Source organism: Enhydra lutris, unplaced genomic scaffold (genome assembly GCF_002288905.1).
Source record: "Enhydra lutris kenyoni isolate GAN:26980312 unplaced genomic scaffold, ASM228890v2 scaffoldscaffold7, whole genome shotgun sequence".
Classification (NCBI taxonomy): domain Eukaryota; kingdom Metazoa; phylum Chordata; class Mammalia; order Carnivora; family Mustelidae; genus Enhydra; species Enhydra lutris.
The window spans coordinates 630,146-651,788 of NW_019154091.1; the positions used below are offsets into that span (position 1 = coordinate 630,146).

The 21,643-nt window shown below is 48.8% G+C and overlaps 1 protein-coding gene across 2 annotated transcripts in view; it reads right to left on the minus strand.

Annotated features, from left to right (window-relative positions):
• LOC111142167 (carbohydrate sulfotransferase 11) overlaps positions 1-21,540 on the minus strand; it is a 254,141-nt gene extending 232,601 nt beyond the window's left edge. Inside the window, exon 1 of one of the 2 annotated variants that reach the window (XM_022495167.1) lies at positions 21,276-21,540. In XM_022495167.1, the coding sequence (XP_022350875.1) occupies positions 21,276-21,378 (103 nt within the window). In that variant the 5' untranslated portion in view covers positions 21,379-21,540. Of the gene's footprint in view, positions 1-21,260 lie in introns of both variants that reach the window. The other variant, XM_022495166.1, reaches the window with a different exon arrangement.
• Positions 21,541-21,643: the final 103 nt, after the last annotated feature.

The window sequence follows — 21,643 nt, forward strand, 5'->3', positions numbered from 1 at the left end:
GCAGAGGTCAATTTCTGATTTCACGGAGCTACCCAAACTGCCAGAGATGTGTTTCTCAAAACGAGGTGAGGGAACACCGTCCATCAGACTGCGAGGTCTGCCTGTCAGATCCAGTCCCACCTGAAGCCTGCTGCGCCCAAGCCCAAATCTGCCTTCTGAGCCGGCTCTCCAGCTGATTCCAGAAGCCCGTGAATGTTTTAAGACTCACTGCCTTAGGGCAGCAATTCCCCCCCTAAACACAATTTCCAAGGGCAGGTTTAAAAGAAACACATTCTGGACCCCACAGCCTAGAAGAGCTCCCTCCCTGAATCCTGATAGAGACCAGTTGGGGTGGGCCCAGGAATTTAATTCCCTAAACAGCACCCATGTTTGTGAGCTCCTGACATCAGGCTGTTTCCCCAAAAAGTGGCCCCTACTCCTTTCCCATCCTTTTCCTAACTCCCGCTCATCCAGGTCTTAGAGAAAGAAAGGCTTCTGTGAGCACCGCCACACCCCACCAACGGCCCTGCCACCAACACCAGGTTCAGTTTCCTTACCGCAGCCTCTCATCATCCCATCCTCTTCGGTGTAACTTACCACACTCGTTAAATACGTATCTGTTTCATACTTAATGTCCGATCGTCCACTGGACTGATAAGAACGACAGATATGTATCATTGACCACCTACAATGTCTCCACACAACAACCTCTGTGGAGTTCCACCTACATGCAGGGCAATGCCGAGAAGCCAGACACACTGATTCCAGTTGGGAACAATTCCCGCTGGAGCAAGGCAAGAAGTGTGTTCTTCCTGACTCTGTTTCCCAGGGCTACTGTAACAAGTGCCATAAACTCAGTGGGCTAAAAACAGAAACATACTCCCTCCCAGTTCCGGAGGCCAAAAGTCCAAAATCAAGGTGTCGGCAGGGCTGTGCTCCCTCCACAGCCTCGGGGGGAGGATCCGTCCTTGCTTCTTCCCGATTCTGATGGTTCCTGGCATTCTTGGCTTATGGCTGCATCCCTCCCGTCTCTGCCTCCCTTGTCACATGGCCTTCCTCCTCTTTGTGTCTGTTCTCTTATAAGGACACCAGTCTTACTGGACTAAGGGTTCCCCACCCCAACTCCAAAATGACCTCATCTTAATTAATTACATCTGCACCGACCCTATTTCCAAATAGGGCCCTCATCTGAGGTTCTAGGAAGGACACGAATTTTGGAGCAACACCATCCAACACAGTGCACTGACCAAGTAGAGGTTCATGAAATATATTTGTGTTCAACGAGGACTGGGGCCATAACCATCCGAAATGCAGAACCTTAATGTGGTAGAACTAGTGGTTAACCCGCAATAGCCATTCTCTAGCTCTCTTTAGAGCTAAAAGGCCAAAGTAATAGCGGAACAGAATAAAGACTACCTTGCCCAGCCTCCCTTGCAGAGAGCAATGGCCATGACTCAACAAGACTTAAGCAGAAGTAATGAGTGCTGGAACACACCCTCCACAGCACCTCTCTCCCTCCTCCCACCAGCAGGACAGACATGGGAGTGAGTCATCTCCAACAAGTGGATAAAGACACAACCTTCTGTAGAGTGAGCAAGATGGAAGGCGTATGAGCCTCCTCCAGCACCACGGAATCACTGTATCCACCCAGAACCGTGACCCGAGAAAACTATGCATTACAGCTTCCTTAGGCCACAGTGGTACGTGTGTCTTCTTAAAACAGGAGGTAAATGAAATCAAAGATTTATGTCACCACGTTAATCCAAATTGGTTTTCCAAGTAGCAAAAAAAAAAATCCAAAGAATACTAACTACTCGAAGAGTGCGAGGTGTCTCTTTAATCCAATTATAGGTTTTTGCCCTCTTGCCTTTCTTGCTTGTTCTTCAGAAAAAAAGAACAGCCTTCAACAGCCCATGGTGACCCTGGACCCAAAGCAGCCATGATGCCACAGAGAGACCACATCGCCAGGTCAGAGCATGCCCAGATGCAGACTTAGTTTTCAAAATCATTTCCAAAGCCAATTTTAAACCTCTTACTTCAGTCACAAAGTCTTAGACGCTCTCTTACCTGAGCTCTTCAGTCAAAGCATTGTGAACTTCTAGGATTCCGCAAGCTGGCTGGAATTCCAGCTGGCCAAGTGATTAAGCTGGTATCAGTTGTCGTTCTGGTTTTATGCGGTGGCTCCTTCAACACTCTCAGCACAGGTTTGATGTCCCTGGTACAACTCAGCACAAACACTGTGTGGTTTCTGACCAATGTTCAGGTCAGTGCCCCCTCTTAGACAACAGCATTCCCAGTTTTCTTTGGAAACCATTCTCCCCCATTCTCCTGTAGTATCAGCTCAACTCTTGAACTGGGCATGTGACCCCAGCCACACCAATGATATTCACTCACTCATTCATTCATTCATTCATTCAAGACATATTTATTGAACATTTACTATAAGCCAGGAACTGTTCTAAGAGTTGGGAAAAGGATGGCAAACAAAATATAAAAATCCTTACCCTCACAGAGTTTACAGTATAGAACTTTTATGGAAACTGCTATGAACAAAAAGTACTCTCTTTCTACTGGGATTGCTGAGAGGACAGGATGGTGGCTGGAACTGTTGGCAGCCATCTTGTCACCAAGAGGGGAGAGACAGGACATTAGACTTGATGCTGGAGTGCCTGCACCCTGCCACACTTTTTCAATTCTCTGTGCCCAGAAAAAAATGGTCCTTTTTTTTGCTTAAACCAGTGTGAACAGGGTCAGGGTCAGGGGGAGGGAGGACCTACATCTGAAAATACCCTGACCAACCAATACCTTAAGCTCCCTAAAAAAGGCATTTGAGGCACGTTTGGAAATGCCAAGTAAAAATAGGTGATTTCTCCAAGAAGGCCCGAATATTCCTCACCACCAGGCACTGTTTCAAAGGTTCCTTCCATGTTGTCATTTCCAGTTTTAAAAACCGTTCCTCTAGGGGCACCTGGCTGGCTCAGTCAGGAGAGCATGCGACTCCTCTTGATCTTAAGGATGTGAAGTTCAAGCCCCACACTGGGTGGAGAGATTACTTAAAGATTAAATCTTAAAAAAAAAAAAAAAAAATCCCTCTAATAACCTCCTAGAATGGAGAAACCAGTTCACGCCCTTTCTCAGTGTGCATCAAGAACCAAACATATCAGAAGCTCCAAAATGCCCAAAGCTAGATGGTTCCAGCCACCTGGCACTCTTGAAGTTACCTGCCATTGCTGATGGCTACAGGTGGCATCACCTTTACCTCCCAGAGCCCTAAGTCACAATGGCTATTCTCCAGGCAGTTCCTGGGTCCCAGGGCCTCTGATAACTGCTTTCAGTCTTAGGCAGGCATCCCCATGTCTCAGGGCCCTCTGTGTGCTCACAGCTCGCAGGAGCGTCTGAACTAGATGCAGATAACCCAGGTTAATTGACCACATCCTATTTCACAGGAAACCTACCAGCCGGCTACTTTACAGCTATTCTCACTTCCCCTCGTTCTCGCCTCCCACAGTGTGAAGCTGATGGGAAATAAGAGTGTGCAAAGAAGACAAAAGGGTAGGGGGGAGGGGTGACAGGACTCCAGGATTTTTTTTTTTTTTTAAGATTTTATTACTTAAGTGAGAGATAGAGAGGGCACACAAGAGAGCAGCACAGAGAGAAGGAAACGAAGGCTCCCCACTGTTCTGCAAGCCCAACGTGGGGCTCGATCCAGGATCCTGGGATCATGACCTGAGCCTAAGGCAGATACTTAACTGACTGAGCCACAGAGGTGTCCCCAGAATACTGACAGAAAAAGGCTGAAGGGAGTCTCCCTGGCAGAAGAGAGGCAGGAAGGGCCGCATCTGCGAACAGTGCATTTGTCCGTCATGTGTGTTTTGGGGTGATCTGGTGTGGGCTGATGGAAATTGTGGGGGATTAATGTTTCCCCTAAGCCATACCTTGATGCCACCATTAGAGTGGTTTGCATCCACTCTTAACTCCCATACCAAGAACAAGTGATTTACTGTTCTTGTGTGAAAGACCTACTGTAGAATTCAAAGATGTATGTGTACGTATAAACATGTTAATTACAGGGGCACCGGGCTGGCTCAGTCGGAGGAGAATGTGCCTCTTGACCTTGGGATCGTGAGTTCAAGTCCCACAAGGCATGAAGACATTACTTAAATAAATTTTTTTTAACTTTAAAAATGTTATAGCTTTTTTTTTTTTAAAGGGAAACCCTTGTTTTAAAATGTTCAAGAGAATGATGAAATTAAACCCATCAAGGCTTCCCCTCTGGAGGCACAGGCAAGAGAGAGGTCACATGGGAAGCCCCATCTGCCGTGTGTGTGTGTGTGTGTGTGTGTGTGTGTGTGTCTGTGTGTCTGTGTACGAGCGTATAACCATCAGTAGTGTTTTTTGACTTTTGTGAAAGGAAAGACAGTCATTTAGTTGAATTTAGTTGTGTTTTTCTCCCTCCCCCCCACCGCCCCTACTTCCGGTTTAGGGGAGCCCATCCCCCGAAACCTAAAAGCACCATCAAGATGCAGCCACCCAGAGAGGTGTCATTCTCAGAGCACCGCTAACCATGACCCTTCTGAGAGCAGTACGAGGTGGTGAAGCATCGCTCCAGGGTGCCACAGAGTCCTGGTCCCTGTCACTGAACTCTCTCCCAGCTGAATTCCTTCCTCCATTGGCTGAGGACCATTGGGTGCACCATGCCTCCTAGAGCTATTACTATGTCAACTGTAGAGCAATTGACCACTTCCCTTCCAGCTCAGGGAACACCCCAAGATACACTCTTCCTCCTCAATCACAGAAAGGAGGTCTTCACACAGACACTAGCCCCGTGGTTGGCAAATGGAAAGAAGTTCTCAGCAGGGACTCCTGGCTGGCTCAGTCGGAAGAACATGTGACTCTTGATCTTGGGGTCACGAGTTTGAGCCCCACAGTGGGTGTAGAGATTACCTAAATAAATAAATAAACCTTTAAAAAAAAAAAAAAAGGATGGAAGTTCTCAGTAGAGCATTTGAAGTCTGGCAGACCTGGGGCTCCCAGCTCTAGCACTGAGCAGCTATGTGTCTCTGTCCACTCGGGCGACTACAACCCAACAGCAGGAAATAGGTAGCCTATCAAAAAGAGAAATGTATTTCTCACAGTTCTAGAAGCCTAAGAACAGGGTGCCAGCATGCTCAGGGAAGGGCCCTCTTCCTGGTTCACAGCTGGTACCTTCTCTCTGAGTCCTCAGGGCTGGAAGGACCAAGAGATCTCTCTGGAACCTCTTTCATGAGGGCACTAATCGCATTCCTGAGGGCTCCACCATCATGACCTAAGCACCTCCCAAGTTCCCAACTTTTTTTTTTTTTTAAAGATTTTATTTATTTATTTGACAGAGACACAGCGAGAGAGGGAACATAGGTCGGGGGAATGAGAGAGGGGGGAGCAGGGAGCCCGATGTGGGGCTCAATCCCGGCACCCTGGGATCATGACCTGAGCTGAAGGCAGATGCTTAATGACTGAGCCACCCAGGTGCCCCTAACTCTTTTTTTTTTTTTTAAGAGTTTATTTATTTATTTTAAGAGGGAGAGAGAAAGAGCAAGAACTCAAGAGTGGGGAGGGGTAGAGGGAGAGGCAGAGAATCTCAAGCAGACTCCACACTGACAGTGGAGCTTGATACGGGGCTCAATCTCATGACCCTGGGATCATAACCTGAGTGGAAACCCAGAGTCAGATGCTTAACTGATGGAGCCACCCAGGCACCCCCAAAGTTCCCAACTCAATACCATCACCTCTGGGCATTAGGATTTCAATATATGAACCAGGCAGGGAGAAGGAGAGTCACAAACACTTAGACAATAGCACTATGTTACCTTAGTTCAAAACGTGTGTGCAACCCACCTGAAACAAGGATGCCAACAGAACCTCCCTCACCAGCGCCTCCTTCACCAGGCGGTTGAGAAGTCTACATGGTCTGACACAAGTGAAACTAGGCACAAAGCAAGGAAGCAACTCAGACAGATCTTTTCATTGAATTTCAACACTGAAGATGACGCAGTGGCTTCTCAGACACATACTGACATTGGGCAGGTGGATTCCAGACCAGTACTTGCCTCCTGATGACTTTCCCTTTCCCTGAAAGTCTGTTGGCAAAGTACTTGGGGACAATGAAGGAACTTCCATTCTCTTCCCAGCTTCCCGGGGAAATTTTACCCTGCCCTTCTCGGCTCACTGACTCAGACGTGCAAGCACGTATACACCAAAAATCTCTTTCATCGCACATCTGCAACAGGGCGGGCACCAGGGACACAGTCCGGGCTCTCCTGAAGCCTGTCACCTAGTGTGGACCGAAAACCAAGGGAGGGCATCCACGCTGAGTTTGAGGGAGGCTCCGCTGGGGAGCTGGCCGACAGCTACGGCAGACTGGCCACAATCAGTAAGACCGACCATCTCATACGCGGCTGGCTGGCGTGTAATTGGACACAACCGCCTAGGAAACAATTTGGCTACACTTATCCAGAACCTTCACAAATTTATGACCTGTGCATTCCCGTTCTGAGCGTTTCTTTCAAAGAAACATTAAGAAACTCAGATAAAGATTTATGTACAAAGAGGTGTATGATGGCAGTTTTTAAAAAGGGAAAATCTTTCTTGAAAATGTTCAACAAAAGAGAATGACTAAATTCTATCCATATGATGACATATCCATACGATGGAATACTATGACATCCATGATGAAATATTATGGTGTTTTCGAAGAAAATTGGATGCCATGAGCAAATACCCATGATTCAGTACTAAATGGCAAAAGCAGATACCCCGTACTATATGCACAAGGCCTTCATCTTTGCAAATACAGACATATGTGCACAGAAGAACAAACTGGAAATGAACAGAGATCCTTCCTGGTTGGTGGGTATCAGGGATGACTTTTTTGGAAATGGATTCGTTTTTTTCAGAATTCTCTACAATATACCTGAATTACATTGACAGTCGGAATTACAGATGTGTATATATCATATATATACATTATATTATATATTGCATACATGATATATACATTATATTATATGTTATACATATTCACGATGTATACATTATATTATACATATATATTTTATATACATTATATTAAACATTATACATATATTATATTACATATTATATATGTATGCATGTGTGTTTGTGTGTGTATACATATATATATATAGACAAAACACTGCTTTACCCTGACATTGCACGGCAGGGATGGGAGCAGGGGGGATGCCCATGGTAGAAGAGAGCCAGTAGTATTGCGAACCTGACACTTGATAAATTGTATGCCAACAACGTCAGCTCCATTAAGACAGGGATCACTGTCTATGATTGTCCCCTATTGCTTCCCTAGCACTTGAGATGGTCCTGGCACGTACAGTAGACATTCAATAAATGCTTGTTGAATAACTGAATGAATGCCTGAAGTCCAGCTCTAATGTTCCTCTTCTGGGAAGCTTCCTGACCTTCCCTAAACTAATTACTCCTTTTCTTCTAGCCACCTGTAACCATTATGACAAAGCCCCACCACAGCTAACAACTATGGGTCTGCCGCCACTTGCTAAATTACAAACTATCTGAATGCAAGAACTAAGTCTTACTTAGATTTGTCTCTTAGCTAAATGGTCAAAAAATGTTTTGAGTGATGGATGGAGGGGTAGCTAGATGTCTGTCCATTGACACCGTATGAAGTTACTCATTTTAAGGGCACCTGGGTGGCTCAGTCGGTTAAACGTCTACCTTCAGGTCAGGTCATGATCCCAGGGTCCTGGGATCCAGCCCTGCATCAGGCTCCCTGCTCAGCGGAGAGTCTGCTTGTCCCTCCCCCTCTACCCCTCCCCCCCACTCATGCACTCTCTCTATCACTCTCACTCTGCTCTCTCTCAAATAAATAAGAATCTTTAAAGGAAAAAAAAAAAGAAGTCAATCATTTTAATGATGATTTAACCCTAACTGTTAATGTGCATCAATTTTGCAACCCACTAACAGGACAAGATCTGAATTGGAAAAATCGTCTAAGCAGTAAACTTCAAAGTCTTTGTTGGTTTTAGCCTTGAAACTTTTTTCCAACAAAATTTTACTCAGAACCCCAGAATCTAAAAGGGAAAGGCAAGGAGCTGCTCTGCCAGAACCCTCCTTGGTCTTAAGTCACCTGGGGCCTGGAGGAATAGTTTGAAAACTGCCAATGTCCACGTGTATTCATTTGTCAGTAACACATGAAAGGGTCCCCAGAAAGGGGAAGAAAAACCAGGGCTAGAACCCCAGGGTCCTGACCCATACCCAGGGCCCTTTCCACTTCCCTGCACAGCCTCCTCCAGCCAAGGTCATCCATGTTTTACGACAGATCAAACACTCAGCAATGACCGCAGAGGCTTACGGGCTGAGACAGGGCGCTCCGGAGCCACTCCTCATTTATTTCCCACAAAAATAAAAAAAGAACATCACTATGACCTCCAATGACAACATCCTTTACGTAGCTTGAATCCCATTTGCAGGAAGGCACCAACCATCAGACCTGTGTTTATTTTTAAAATTTCTATGCGTTTTTTATAGACACAGGAAACAAAGTCTGCGTCACAGAAAGAACTCTCTCCTGAGTCCCGTAGGTAAGAGCCCTGAGCCATTCCACTCAATTAAATGGATTATCCTAAAATGAGCAAGGCCACTGCTACTAGTTCATATCTTTAAGCACAGAACTGTCAGAATTCTTTCATCCGAGGGCTCACACCTTCCCAACAAAAGCTGTTTTATTGCAAGTGACTAAAAGATTGCCTTTTCAGTTTCTCAATCCAAGCCTGCTTCCATTTCTGAACAGCAGAATTACACAGAAAGCCCTCCATACATAAAACCTGGACTCATTAAAGGATTTCACTATCTAATTCTTCTGGTTCCAAAATAATCTCCATTCTCGTACTTCTGCCCAGACTGCCAACAATAAACCCTGCCTTCATCAGACCTTCCCATCCTTGATCCCTAAATCTGCACGAATTTGCAGCATAAACCCAGAAGCCCCTGCCATGTGCATGGCCCCACGCCCCTTAAACAATGCTGCACATCAACGCCACTATCTCACTTTCTTAAAAAAATGAAGGGTTTTGGAAAGTTCTGTGCAGTGTTTTAATAGGGAAAAGGAGATCGAGGAGGGGTATAAAAAGGGAATCAAACCCCTATGTGGGAACCAGCTCTAGGATATTTATCAATCGGTGTCAAGTACTACAGTGTAGCAGAGAAAATGAAGGGAGCCCTCAGCTTTGTACCAAGCACAATGGCCCCCACAAGTGATTCTGAAAGACAGGGATGCCTTTTTATGCTGCGTGTGAGCTCTATAATTAACCCGTCCTCTCTCCCACAGCCCAGGAGTGGAGTGGTAAAAAGAGGGGGCCTTTTGATATGAAGATTACATAGGGCAGCATCTCTCAGGGGGACAATGAGATCAGACCCCACACACAGCCCACAGGGAGAGTCTCCTGGGGGGGGGGGGGGCAGAGCCTGACCTTTGGGCCTTGGTTCCCAGGAGGAAGCCACTGACTCGGTTCAGTCTACAGTCTACACTGCCCCTCTCCAGGACAGCCCACAGCTGCCGCTGGACCCCCAGAGAGACCCAGAAGCTCACACTGGAGGGAGAAATTCTCCCTGTGACTGTTTACACACTTTTCCTTTCTCCTGCCACTTACTTCTTCCAGAGCCTCTGAGGGTGAACCCAGGGCACCATTAGCAACTGAGAGACTGAAACTTAACCTCTGTGGCCTATCATTTTGGCACGAGCAAAGCAAACAGCGGAGTTTTAAATCCCATCACAGAGTGCTTTTAAGCTATTTCTTACCTTGCACTTTAGCCATGCATGAATAATCTTCCTACCTCCCATTAAACGATAATAACAGAAACTACTGCAAACTGGCCCAAGTTCATTTGAGAGAGTGAACTGAAAACTTCTGCCCTTCAAATGAAACAAGAGAGTTTAATTAAATGGAGCTTAAATTTCATCATCTGAAACACAGGAGACCCTCAACCTTCTATGGCTCCCAGGTCCCAAGAATAAAATTCAAACTTGAGAGTATTCGGGGGTCTCCAGGTCCACTGTTGACCCCCTCTCCCTGCTCCCAGGGCCTCCTGTGTTCCCAGACATCACTCTCCTTCCCACCTTACCCCTGCTCTGGCAGATGCCCTCTCCTGGAATGTCCTACCTCCCCTTCTCCCATATTCCCTAACAATTTTATACTCATCCTTCTGGGCCCAACAAACATCACCTCTCCCAAGAAGTCCTCCTCAACACCCTCCCTCTAAATCAACGATCCCAGATTAGCTCTGTCCTTAGCAGTTCGTCTCTTTGTAACCCCAACCATGTTTGGCCCCATGTGTCCTCTGTCCATCCCGACAGAATGAATGTTCCTTGAGCCAGTCTTCGCACGCACACATTTGTGTTAGGATCATTTTAAACCAAATGTAAGCAATTCCCTGAACCCCCTCTGAGTTTCCACTGCTTCATCTGGGGAACAGAGTTGAAAATGTTTCTCTATGTTACAGAGTTTGTTAGGGTCTCCTTAGGAGGGTCAAGCTTCAGATGACAAGACTCTGAAGATATTTCAGAGGCTGGAAATGACTTGAGCAACACATACAACTCCACAGCTAATATCTCCTATTTAACACCTCCAGTCTTAGACGGTCAACAGTCTTCCCAGAGGGTACACTTAAACCCAGGAAATAAAACATGCCTTAAATAAAGGGGAAAGGGGCAAACAAAATAAACAAGAAGCAAACAAAAAGCCCTAATCCATATCAAGTTCTCTAGCACCTCAGAGCAACACCATCCAATATGGTAGCCATTAAGGTGTGGCTACCGCGCACGTCAAGCGTGGCTGGTCTGAATCAAGAGGTGTCCTAAACATAACATAGACGCTGGATTCCCAAAGGCTTCGTGCAAAAATGTGAAATCTCAATAGTTCATAGTATCTGCTGCCTGTTAAGTAGATTTTTAGATATTACTATCACCAGTGGTTTTTTTCGTTTCTTTACTTTTTTTCAGTGTAGTTCCTGGATAATTCGAAGAGACACATGCAGCTGACAGTCCGTTCTGGCTGGACTCCCCTAGCACAGTCCTGTTGCAGACACCGCCTACCCCAGGTGAACGAGCAGATCCGTTCCCAGGACATACGGGCTCCTCTGGTGGGTACAGCACCTAACAGCCACACCTTCTAACAGCCACACCTTCTGACAGCCACACCTTCAGAAGTTGTTGGTGTTGGGTCCACGGGTAGCCATGGTGCTAACTGAGTTATCCTTTACTCTCTTCTGTGGCAGCTCGGTCACTGCCAAATCAAACCAAAAATCCAATGGGCAATGATGATGGCTGACAATTCCACACTCGGCACCCTAGGAAGCAGGATTTTCTTCTTGGTTTCCCATCAACATCAACATGTTCATTCTTTCAATGTATATTTACTAAGTGATTATTGCTTTGGTCTCCATGTGTGTCTCCCTCCCTGCCCCCCATCACAGCCCACAATATTCATACGTTGGAAGCATATGCCCAAGGTGATGATATTAGGAGGGGAGACCCTTGGAGGGGGTTGGGTCATGAGGGTAGGACCCCAGGGAGCTCCCTCACCCCTTCTGGCATGGGGAGCTACAACAGAAGTCTGTGCCCCGGAAGAGGTCCCTCACCCAATCCTGCTGGCACCCTGACCTGAAACCCCCGGAACCCTGAGAAATCAGTCCCAGTGGCTGACACGCCACCAGTCTGTGGCAACTGAACAGGGATTTGGAAAACTACCAGGTACCAGGCTCTGTTCTAGATGTTGAGGAACTGTGGGAAGCAAGACAAGGCTGCTTTTAATGACCCAACACACCAGCGTGTGCGCTTATCAAGTACCACAGGCTGCAGAGGAGGGACGCCCATCCCCTTACTCTGACCACATAAGGCCGGCTGAAGATCTGACACGGGAGGCAACACAGGAGCTGGACTCTGACCTCAGGACACAGCGACACTGAAGTGAGAAGAGTCATCTGAAGGCAGATGACAGCACTGGCCCCCAGAGGGGATGAGCTCACCCAGGGGAAGAGTGTAGGGTAAGAGGAGAAGAGGCTATCAGTGAGTGTCCCACTTGCAGTCCACAGCTGGGCTTGGGGCCCTTCTAAACAAATTACCTCCTGACCTAATTAGCTGAAAGCAAGAGCATGTACAGGGGGCATAACGGTGACATGGAGAGCACAGTCTTTGGTGTCAGCCGGACCCGGGCAGGGGTCCTGTTCCAACTCTCCGGTTCTGTGACCTTAGACAAGCTCCTTCACTTCTAAGCCTCAGTCTCCTCACCTGTACAGTGGGACAGGCAAATGTTCGCCTCACAAGATCGTGCAAGTTACATGTGTTCATCCAAATATAGCAGTTGTCACACCGCCTAATACCCAGTAGTTCCATAGTAAGTGAGCTCGGTTGTATTGTTCTTGTGTGGGGGGAGGGGGAGGCCTTCCCAGCTATTGTTATTCTTTGTTGGTGAGGAAGCAATGGTTTGGGGGCGGGGGGGTGTGCTGTCCAGTGCATGTAGGATGTTTAATTGCATCTCTGGCTTCTCCCCACTGGGTACTAGTAGGACACCCCCTCCCCAGGTGTGACAACCAAATTTTCTCCAGACATCGCCAAAGGTCCCTGGCAATGGGGAGAGAAGGGAGCAAAATGGTCCCCAGTTGAGAACCACTGGCCTCCATCAGGTGAGGCGGAAAGTTCACCTGGAGGAGGATCCAGTGCCTAAAAAGATAAACATTTTTAACGTGTAAAGAACGCTGAGCACTGACGGGCTCCCGCCGTGGCTATCAAGCCAGCAGGACTGTCTCCAGGAAAGCAAGCGGTAGGCCAGCAAAGGGCACCAAATACACTTTGGCCTCGCCCCAATCAGGATTACAGGCTTCTACCTGAATTCCAGCACCTGCTCTGGGGACCATGGCTGAAATGGGCCTCTGCCCCGGCTATGAGTGCCATCCACAGAGGCGGCTCCCCCAGGCTCCGAGGTGAGGGGGACTGGCTCCTGGACAGGAGGAAGCCATTCGGGGCTCCTCTGCACACAGCAGGTTCAAGTGTGGTGACAAAGCCCAGTCAGTTCCGTCCTGTGCAATGAGCCACGTAAGCCACCCAGCCACTGCTCCCTGAAGGGCTGCCACGGGGCAATGTTACTTCTCTGAAGTGACTTTCATCCTCCTGGGTTCAGCTTCAGAAATGACATCGAGGGGTACCTGGGTGGTTCAAGGTTGGTGAAGCAAATGCCTTCGACTCGGGTCACAATCCCAGAGTCCTGGGATTGAGCTCCCTGCTCATCGGGAAATCTGCTTCTCCCTCTCCCTCTGCCTCTCCCCAGACTCGTGCTCCCTACCTCTCTCTCTCTCAAATAAACAATAAAATCTATAAAATAAAATAAAATGCGTCACTGAGGCAGAGCTCAGTTCGGGGGGGGGGGGGGGGGGGGTGGGGGGGGGGGGGAATGCCAGCGTGGCCGACAGAAGGCTAGTGCAGAAAGAAAGAAGATACTCAAAATTGTCTGGACGCAGGACCCTCCCAGTAAACGTGATAAGGCACACACATGAAATAGATAAACCCTGTCATAAACACAAAGATTACGATCTTGTCATAAACACAAAGATTACGATCTCAGGATGAGAAACCACAGTGCCTTTACTCTGTGTGCGCTCTGTCTGCATCCATATTCAAGTCACCTTTCCTTCTCGTTTCTCACTTAATCCTCCCCACCAGCACCAAGTCGGAGAGGGAAGACTGCTACCTTCGCCTGGCAAAGAAGGGACCAGAATCTCTGAGCCTCAGACTTTCACGCAGCCATTCAATCCATTGTTAAGTTGCTACGATCTCCGGGCACCTGCCCAAGTGGTGGGGTGTGGCCGGTGCTCTGCCAGATACTGTTTGAGCCCAGAGAGTCTCGAGCCAGCGCTCAAGGAGAAGCACTATTGGCACTTGGGCAAGATGCCTCTGATGGGCGGAAAGATCCGATCCCCCGCAGGATGTCTAGCATCCTTGGCCCAGCCAATGAGACTGATGTCATCAATCCTTAGATACAATCAAGAGCATCCCCTACACATTTCCAAACACAGAGAGAGGGGTAGCCCCCAGCTGATAGCCCCTACCCGATGGCCTGGAAAACGGATCTTAAGTCAGACAGCTGTGGTTCCCCGATCCTTTCCATCTGACCTTAGACAAGTGATATTCTCTCTGCCTCCATGTCCCCGCCTTATAAAATGGTGATAATCACCATGTGCACCTGGTAAGAGTCCTTTGAGAAATAACATATTAAACACCTGGCCGATGTCGACCTTCAGAAATAATACCTAATAAACATCTGCATTATTTCCCCAGCTCATCTCCTCCTGTATGTCCTTGTCTCCTTGTATCTTTAAAGCCCCCTTCTCAGGGACACCTTGTCTGAGCACCCTCCTGCAGACAGCAGTCCCCCGGCCACTTCCATTCCACTTCCTTTTCCTTGCTTTAATGTTCTTCTGTAGCCCTTGTCATCATCAAACATTTAAGATTTAATTTATTTAACTGGGAGACAGAGAGAACACAGAGGGAGAGGGAGAAGCAGACTCCTTGGTGAGCAGGGAGCCTGATGCGGGACTCAATCCCAGGACCCTGGGATCACGACCTGAGCCGAAGGCAGATGCTTAACTGACTGAGGCTCCCAGACGCCCCAAACATGCTCTATGTTTTAAACATGCATTTATTGTGCCTCCCCCAGGAGAATGTACCATGAGGACACGGACTTCTGTCTATTTGGGTCCCTGCAGTATCTCTAGGACCCAGAACAGAGCCTAACTCTTAAAAAGCATTCAGCAAAAATATCTTGAGTGATGTCGAATGGATACAGTAGACAGACAAGGTCTGTCTGAAAACTGGTCTCTGGACTACAAATTCTGTGTTCTTTTCTCTATAGAGAATGACCACGGATCGCATCCTGAACATTTTGTTGAAGAATTTCCCAACACTAGCTCTGTTAAATGTTTTGCAAATCTCTCTTACGGAGTGGTAGTCTAGTTTGGGGGTGGCGGAGTGAGGAGAAATGGGATTTCCACGGTGACCACTTTACAAAGTGCACGACCAGCTGTCCAAAGGTAAACACGAAACTGCAAGTAAGAAGCATCCATGTTTCCCACCCAGCCTGCCCCAGGACCCCCAGAGCAGACTCCGCTCAGACCCTCCTGGGCTTCCTATCCCAGATCTCTCTCCACCCCATACTCTGGCTGCCCTCTTCCTCTGCCTTCTGCTTTGAACAATTTGCTGCTTGCCCTGCTCAGTCCCACCTCAAGGACAGGCCTTGGGCTGCTCTATGCCTGGAACATTCTTCCTGGGATGGACACATGGATGGTTCCTTCCCTTCCTTGAGGTCTCTGCTCTCCAAGGTCATCTTAATAATGACAGTCCCTAATTACCTCTATATTAAATTGCAACCCCCGCCTCCCATCCATCTCCCCCTGCTTTGCTTCTGTGTCTGTCACACCATCTGACAAGCCATATATTTCACTGCTGCACTTACCTGAAGTCTGGCTATCCCACTAGAACGTAAGTCCCCTGGAGACAAAAATCAGTGTTGCATCCCCAAGCGCCTAGGACAATCCCTAGTGCCTAGCAGAAAGTGCCTAGTCTTTCTCTAGTGCCTAGAGAAAGACAGAGACAGAGCTCCTAAATTTCAATGGATCATATTTGGTCTCAGAGGTGTCCAATTACAGTTTCCAGGACTTTTTAACTGACAGATTCAAGTATTGTTGACCTCCTAGCAAGCTGTGCCTTCCTCTTCACTTGTTATAAAGATGGGATCTCAAAACTCGAGAGAAAGGAAACTGAAAAGGGGGAAAAAAAAAAGGTGAGTAAAGCAAAACAACTTCTGGTTTTTCTAAGAATAGGAACTCACACGTCTGCCGGCAGTGATCTTCCTGAGGTCTTTTTCACCTACCCTCCCCAGATTAAGAAGAGGTCGTCCAGTTGGTGGGTTGAAGAGGTGGAAAGGGCGGAGCCTGTACTTTTAGGTTTTTGATTTCCTGTTTTCATGTGGCTGTGCCAGTGGAGCTGGTCAGAAGCAAAATGACTTTCCAGCAAGATCAATATAAACGGCAGCTACCTCCACTGCAGGAAGAGCCCCTCAGCCCAGGCCTGGCAGAAATCTCCAGTCGCCCTTCCCCTGGTGCCTGCCTGACCACCACTTTATTTCCTAAAGCAACGACTCACTCACCGACTCCCTCCAAGCCGCGGCTAGAACTGTGGGAGGAAATTGCCTAAGTGCACTGGTCTCCTCTTAACGCAGCTCAGAAAGTGCCCCAGTGAAGTGCAAACATTTCAGCTACCAAAGGGAGCCCCCATCCTGGACAAATCCTGGCCTTCAGTGATTTGGTGCTGCGGTCGGGATCCATAACAGTCCCGTATTCGAGACCCTCCTGATGCCTCTCCAAAGGACGTTTCAGATAGCTAACCCAAGAACAGCCCCTACAAATTCCTCTGACTCCAAACTCATTTCACGTCTAAGCAAAACGATTCTTTAATTGAAGATTAAATGTGTGCAGGGGCGCCTGGGTGACTCCTGCCCTCTGATCTTGATCTCAGGGTTGTGAATTCAAGCTCTGCACGGGGCGTGGAGCCTACTTTTAAAAAATAAATAAGTAAGTAAATTAAATTAAAAAATAAAATTAAACACTTGCAGCAAAAAAAAAAATGGAAAAAAATTGGACTGACATCCTACAGAGCAGGGGAGGGGAGGAGACAGCAGAAATATATGTAAGTCTATAAATTAAAAGGGTCGTGATTAAATTTTGTCTTTAAACTTAATAACTAGTTACCATAATGATGAATTTGTCTAACAGGTACAAATGGCACACTATGGTCTCAACTATTTTTAAAATCTACTATTCAATAACTTATAGACTAAAGCACCTGTTGCCTCTGGGTGCTGGAATAATAAACGATAACTTCTCATCTACACTTCCTACATTTTCTAAACAGAGCACCTATTATGTTTATAATTAGACTAAAATTATAACACAAAGGCACCGTGCATTCAATCTAATCAAGTAAAACTACAAAGGGGTAACCCAAGAAGTCTTTAAATGAAGGGTATAATCTTTCAATACATCCAACCAGGGCAAAGAAATCCCAGGCAACAGTGAAAGTAAACATTCGGCCAAAGGAAAAAAAGAGGCCAAGAAAGGAAAAGGCTTTCTCCTCCGCAGGCTTCTCTTTGAACAGGAGCTTTCAAACAAAACCACAATCCTACGGAGTGACACAAAAGGAAGGTTCAGAGGAGCTGTCTTCACACAACGCAGCACCCCGGGGGCTTCTCAGCTTCGCCTTGCACAACAGGGCGCCATCAAAGACCCCGCTGTCCCAGGCAGGTATGCGAGGCACGGTACTGTTCAGGAGGCACTTTTAGATGATGCTTTCACTGATGGATTAAACGTGTGCAAAAACCACTAGCATGTGCTTCCCTTCTCACCAACTTTAGGAGCAGTGCACACCCACAAAAGATGTTCGTCCTGTGGATGGGTTTCTTCAAGTCAGTTGCTAAACAAGGCCAAGCTTCCCCGGTACCTAGGGTACCCAGGACGCAGAGCAGTGCCCTCTGCTGCATCATACCTCTCAGGGCAGCAAATCTAGCCCTTGGGGAATGGTCTGGTCTGGTGCATATTGACTTAAACCGAATCCCTGTCTTGGCGGGGGAGGGGACACGCGGGTCTCAGAGACAGTAAAGCAAGGAAGGGTCCCCACCAGACAGACCCAGACTCACTGACACAGCATTCTTGGCAAGGCTTGCCACCCTTCCTGAAAACCGGACAAGTGGGTCTTCTAGGGTTGAGCTACTTCATGCTTTCATCCAGCAAATATTTTATTGAGCATCTACTATGTGTCAGGCACTGTGCAAAACACAGGAATTAGAATGGGGCCGAAAACCTGATCGTGGGGAGCCTGGCTGGCTCAGCTGGTGGAGCATGCAGCTCTTGATCTCGGGGGTGTGAGTCCAAGCCCCACTCTGGGTGTAGAGATTACTTAAAACTAAAATCTAAACAAAACAAACAAAACAAAAACCTGACCTAAACAAAGACTATCAACTCAGAGTGTCACAGATCCAAAGAAAGCTGCCTTACTGACAAGGCCCACTTCTGCCAAATGCTTCAAACAAATGAAAGATCAGCTTCTCGAGTTTAGGAATTGCTCCAGTTTATGAATTAGAAAAGTACAAAAGACAATGGGCCTCAGATTAGAATCAGAGGGAGAGACAGACAGCCCTCCCCATCACCAGCCGTCTTCTTTCTTCTTTCTGTCCCTCCTCTCACACTCCAGGTGTTTTCTAGCCACCAAAAAAGCCAGGAATCCATTTCTTTTGGAGTACTATTTTTCTATTTCAGATACAGGTACGTGGAACTCCTGCCAGAGGGCTCCAAATTTTTAGCAACACAATCTGTGCCATGCTGCGGTCCCTTCTGCCTCTCCCTGGGTGATCTGGAAAGACTGACACTGCAGAGACTGGCCAAAGGATCATCCCACCATCACCCTAAATCAAAGGGGCAAAGATCAGCTCACTTTTAAAGAAATTCAAAGCAGTAGAAAAGATGGAGTGTCAGCTGTCATCAGTAATGTTTAATGTCAGTAAAGTTGAATGAAATGGGGGGGGAAAGTAAGGAAAATGTGTAATAGTGATTTCAAAGCATATTTTTATATGACACTAAGTCACATAAAAAGACACTAAGTCCCGTGTCTTAATAAAGCATTGGCATGAAGTTTTCATGGAACCATATGTAATTCAAAATAAGGAAGACCTTTCGATTGAACCATCTTCAGGTCTGATGAACAGAAGGCACTGAACGCAGTACTTGCTAAGGACCGGGTGGGAAAAGTCACAAGAGCGTGCTCATAGAGATATGAATAATAAACAAGTGCTATTTCTTGGGAGGAAATGAGGTCAGGAAGGGAAGCAAAGGCGGAGAACACAGGGTCCAGGACAGACAGAGGATCCTTATCAGGGCACCCTTAGAGAAAGTTCCGTCCCTGATTTCCAAAGGCTAGACCAAAAAGACCAGCGCCACTTTCAAGCCGACACAGGGATGGAAATTTTAGCGAAGTGCCAATTACAAGCTGAAAGTTTCTTCCTGGTGTCTCTGGTTAGAAAGTTATTTCCTAATTCTCAGACAAGAAAAGCAAAGCCCAGGCTGCAGGAAAAGCATGGATGGCAGTAGTATTATTAGTCTTTCCCTGGACCACTAACAGGTACAGAGAGAGGTTCAAGTGCATTCCTGATAGAGTCAAAGATCTACCCTTGTTCCAGGCATTTCTGCAGAGAACTACCTGGCATGTTCCATCCAGGCAAATTTTAAGTGACCTAAACACATGTCTAGAGTCTAGACCAAATCATTCGGCCCTTTGTTTAAACTGGTTGAGCCCCAGTGTGCTTGCACACCACCAAGTCCCCCAGTCTGTGGGGTGGAGTCTGGCCTGGCGTCCAGGATGCCTCTGTCTGTCTGGCCCTGCCCGCTGCAACCGGCCCGGCTGCCCAGAACACAAGCGAGGTCCATTTTTAAATTCCCTTAGAAGTTTCCCAACCACCGGTTTGGGTGAGGAGACAAACACGGCTGCAGTTTGCTGACATGGAACTAAAAATACCCAACGGCAAACAAAAGCCATCTTTTACAAGGCTGGCTCGGATGTCCTGAGGTTACGTGTGGTAGTGTCAGACCATATCCTTGGCCCTGTGGCCGCCCTAACAACTGCTCGGGTGGAGCAGGGAGCAGGGCGCAGGGGTCGCGCCGGCCCGCGCTGTCAAGGAAGCTCACACCGGCAGCCCGGCCTGATTGATGGAAAGAACAGCTTCATTCCTCTGCCACCCACCCAAACGCAGGCTAGAAGAATTCGGGGCTGCGTCTGCTCGAAGTGTTAGATACACACTGAAAGGAAAACGCGGGGGGTGGGGGGTCAAAAAGAAAAACACCAACCCCATTTCCCTGGAAGGAAATGTGTTTCCAGCTCCCTCCTTGCAATTATAAAAGCAAATTATTGCTGTGGTTATACTGAGAAAGGCAACTCGGAGGCGTAGAAAAAATGGATTTCGGAGCCAGTGTGGCCCAGAGGGGGCCTGCCCGGGTGAGGTGGCGTGGGCATACCATGGCTCCCCGGGGAGATCCGCGCCGCCCCGAAGCCTCCTTAGGCGGTTTTTACCTGTTGGGCTTGGGGGCCGAGCTGCGAACCCCCGGCCGCCGCGCTCAAAGGCGCCCCTCCCTCCTCGGGTCCCAAACTTTCCATAGCGCCCCTAGGAAGGGACGAGCCCCGATCCTCCCCCAATCCACATTTCAGATGTGGAAGTTGTCTAAGCTCCCGAGGGCTGGGGGTGGGGGGCGGTGTTTAGGAGTGGGAAGGGGGCTCACTGCCACAGGCCCGGGGCCCTCCAGGGGACTTCGGATGCTCGGAACCCAGGAATGGAGGAAGCAACCTGACGGTCAGCCCAGGACTCGGCCAAAGTTTCCTCCAAAACTGCTGCGGCCAAGGCGTGACCCAGAGGCCGTAACCAGCACAGAGTAGGGAGAGCCGCTGGGGTGGGGGCGCAGGGTGAAGCAGGCCCCAGGGCACCAGCCGCAAGGTTAATGCGGAGCCAGACCCCGGGGACAAACAGCGGGCGCCCGCTCCCTTCCCCAGCCTGGTGGAGGGGCAGCGCCGGGCACCCAACCTCTCCCCACACCTCCGCGCGGCGCTGAGCCCGGGACACGTGGGAGCCTAAGCCTCGGGCTCCCCAGCTCGCGGCGGGGGCTGGCGAGCTCGCCGGGGCGCACAGCCTTCGCCCCCGGGCCCCCCATCCAGGAACAGGCAGCGCGCCCAGGCGCAGGGCGCAGGCTCCCGGCGCCCTTTCATCCTCAGCTCGCGGCATCAACGGGGAGTTGCGTTCTCTTCATACCTGCCCCCCACCACCAGGAGCTGCCCACAACCTCTTTACCTTGCTTTGCTACCTCGTAGACAGACAGACAAGAGACACAAAGAAAAAAGGGAGAGCGGGGAGAAAAAAAAACTACCGCCCCTCCTGCTCCCATCCTCCAGCCTGGAGCCGAGAGAAGAGGAGGAAGGTGAGCACGTCTTCCCTCCTCCTCTCCATCCCGACTCGGCGACCCCGGCAGATGGGGCAGCAAGGAGCCCCGAGGTGGCTGCGAGGGAAGAGGTAAGGCTGAAAAGGCAGAAACCCGGCGTCAGTGAGCGAGCGAGAGCGCGAGAGCGGAAAAAAAAATATTCAACAAAACCACGCTAACGCGCCCCCTACCTGGGTGCAACATACTTTGGAAATAGAAGATGACCAGGATAAAGGATCCCAAGCAAGTGGCCAGCACCATCCGGCAAATTCTGTTCATCCTCATCACTTCCAGCAGCGCCGGCTTCATGGCTTTGTCCTGGCTGCGGAGACCGGGGTGTCCGGGAGGCGCGCCCGGGGCGCAGGAGCCGGGACCCTGCAGCGCGGAGCGGAGCCCGGGAGGCGCAGGGCAGGGCTGGGCAGGGTTCGGGGTGGAGGAACGATCGGGAGGGCTTCGCGGCCGCTCGCGGAGCCCTCAGCCCCGGGCAGGGGTATGGAAGGCGGCGGAGTTGCTCTGGAAGTGCCGAGATGCGTGGACCCGCCGGCTGCGCGCTCCTGCTCCTCCTGCTGCTCCT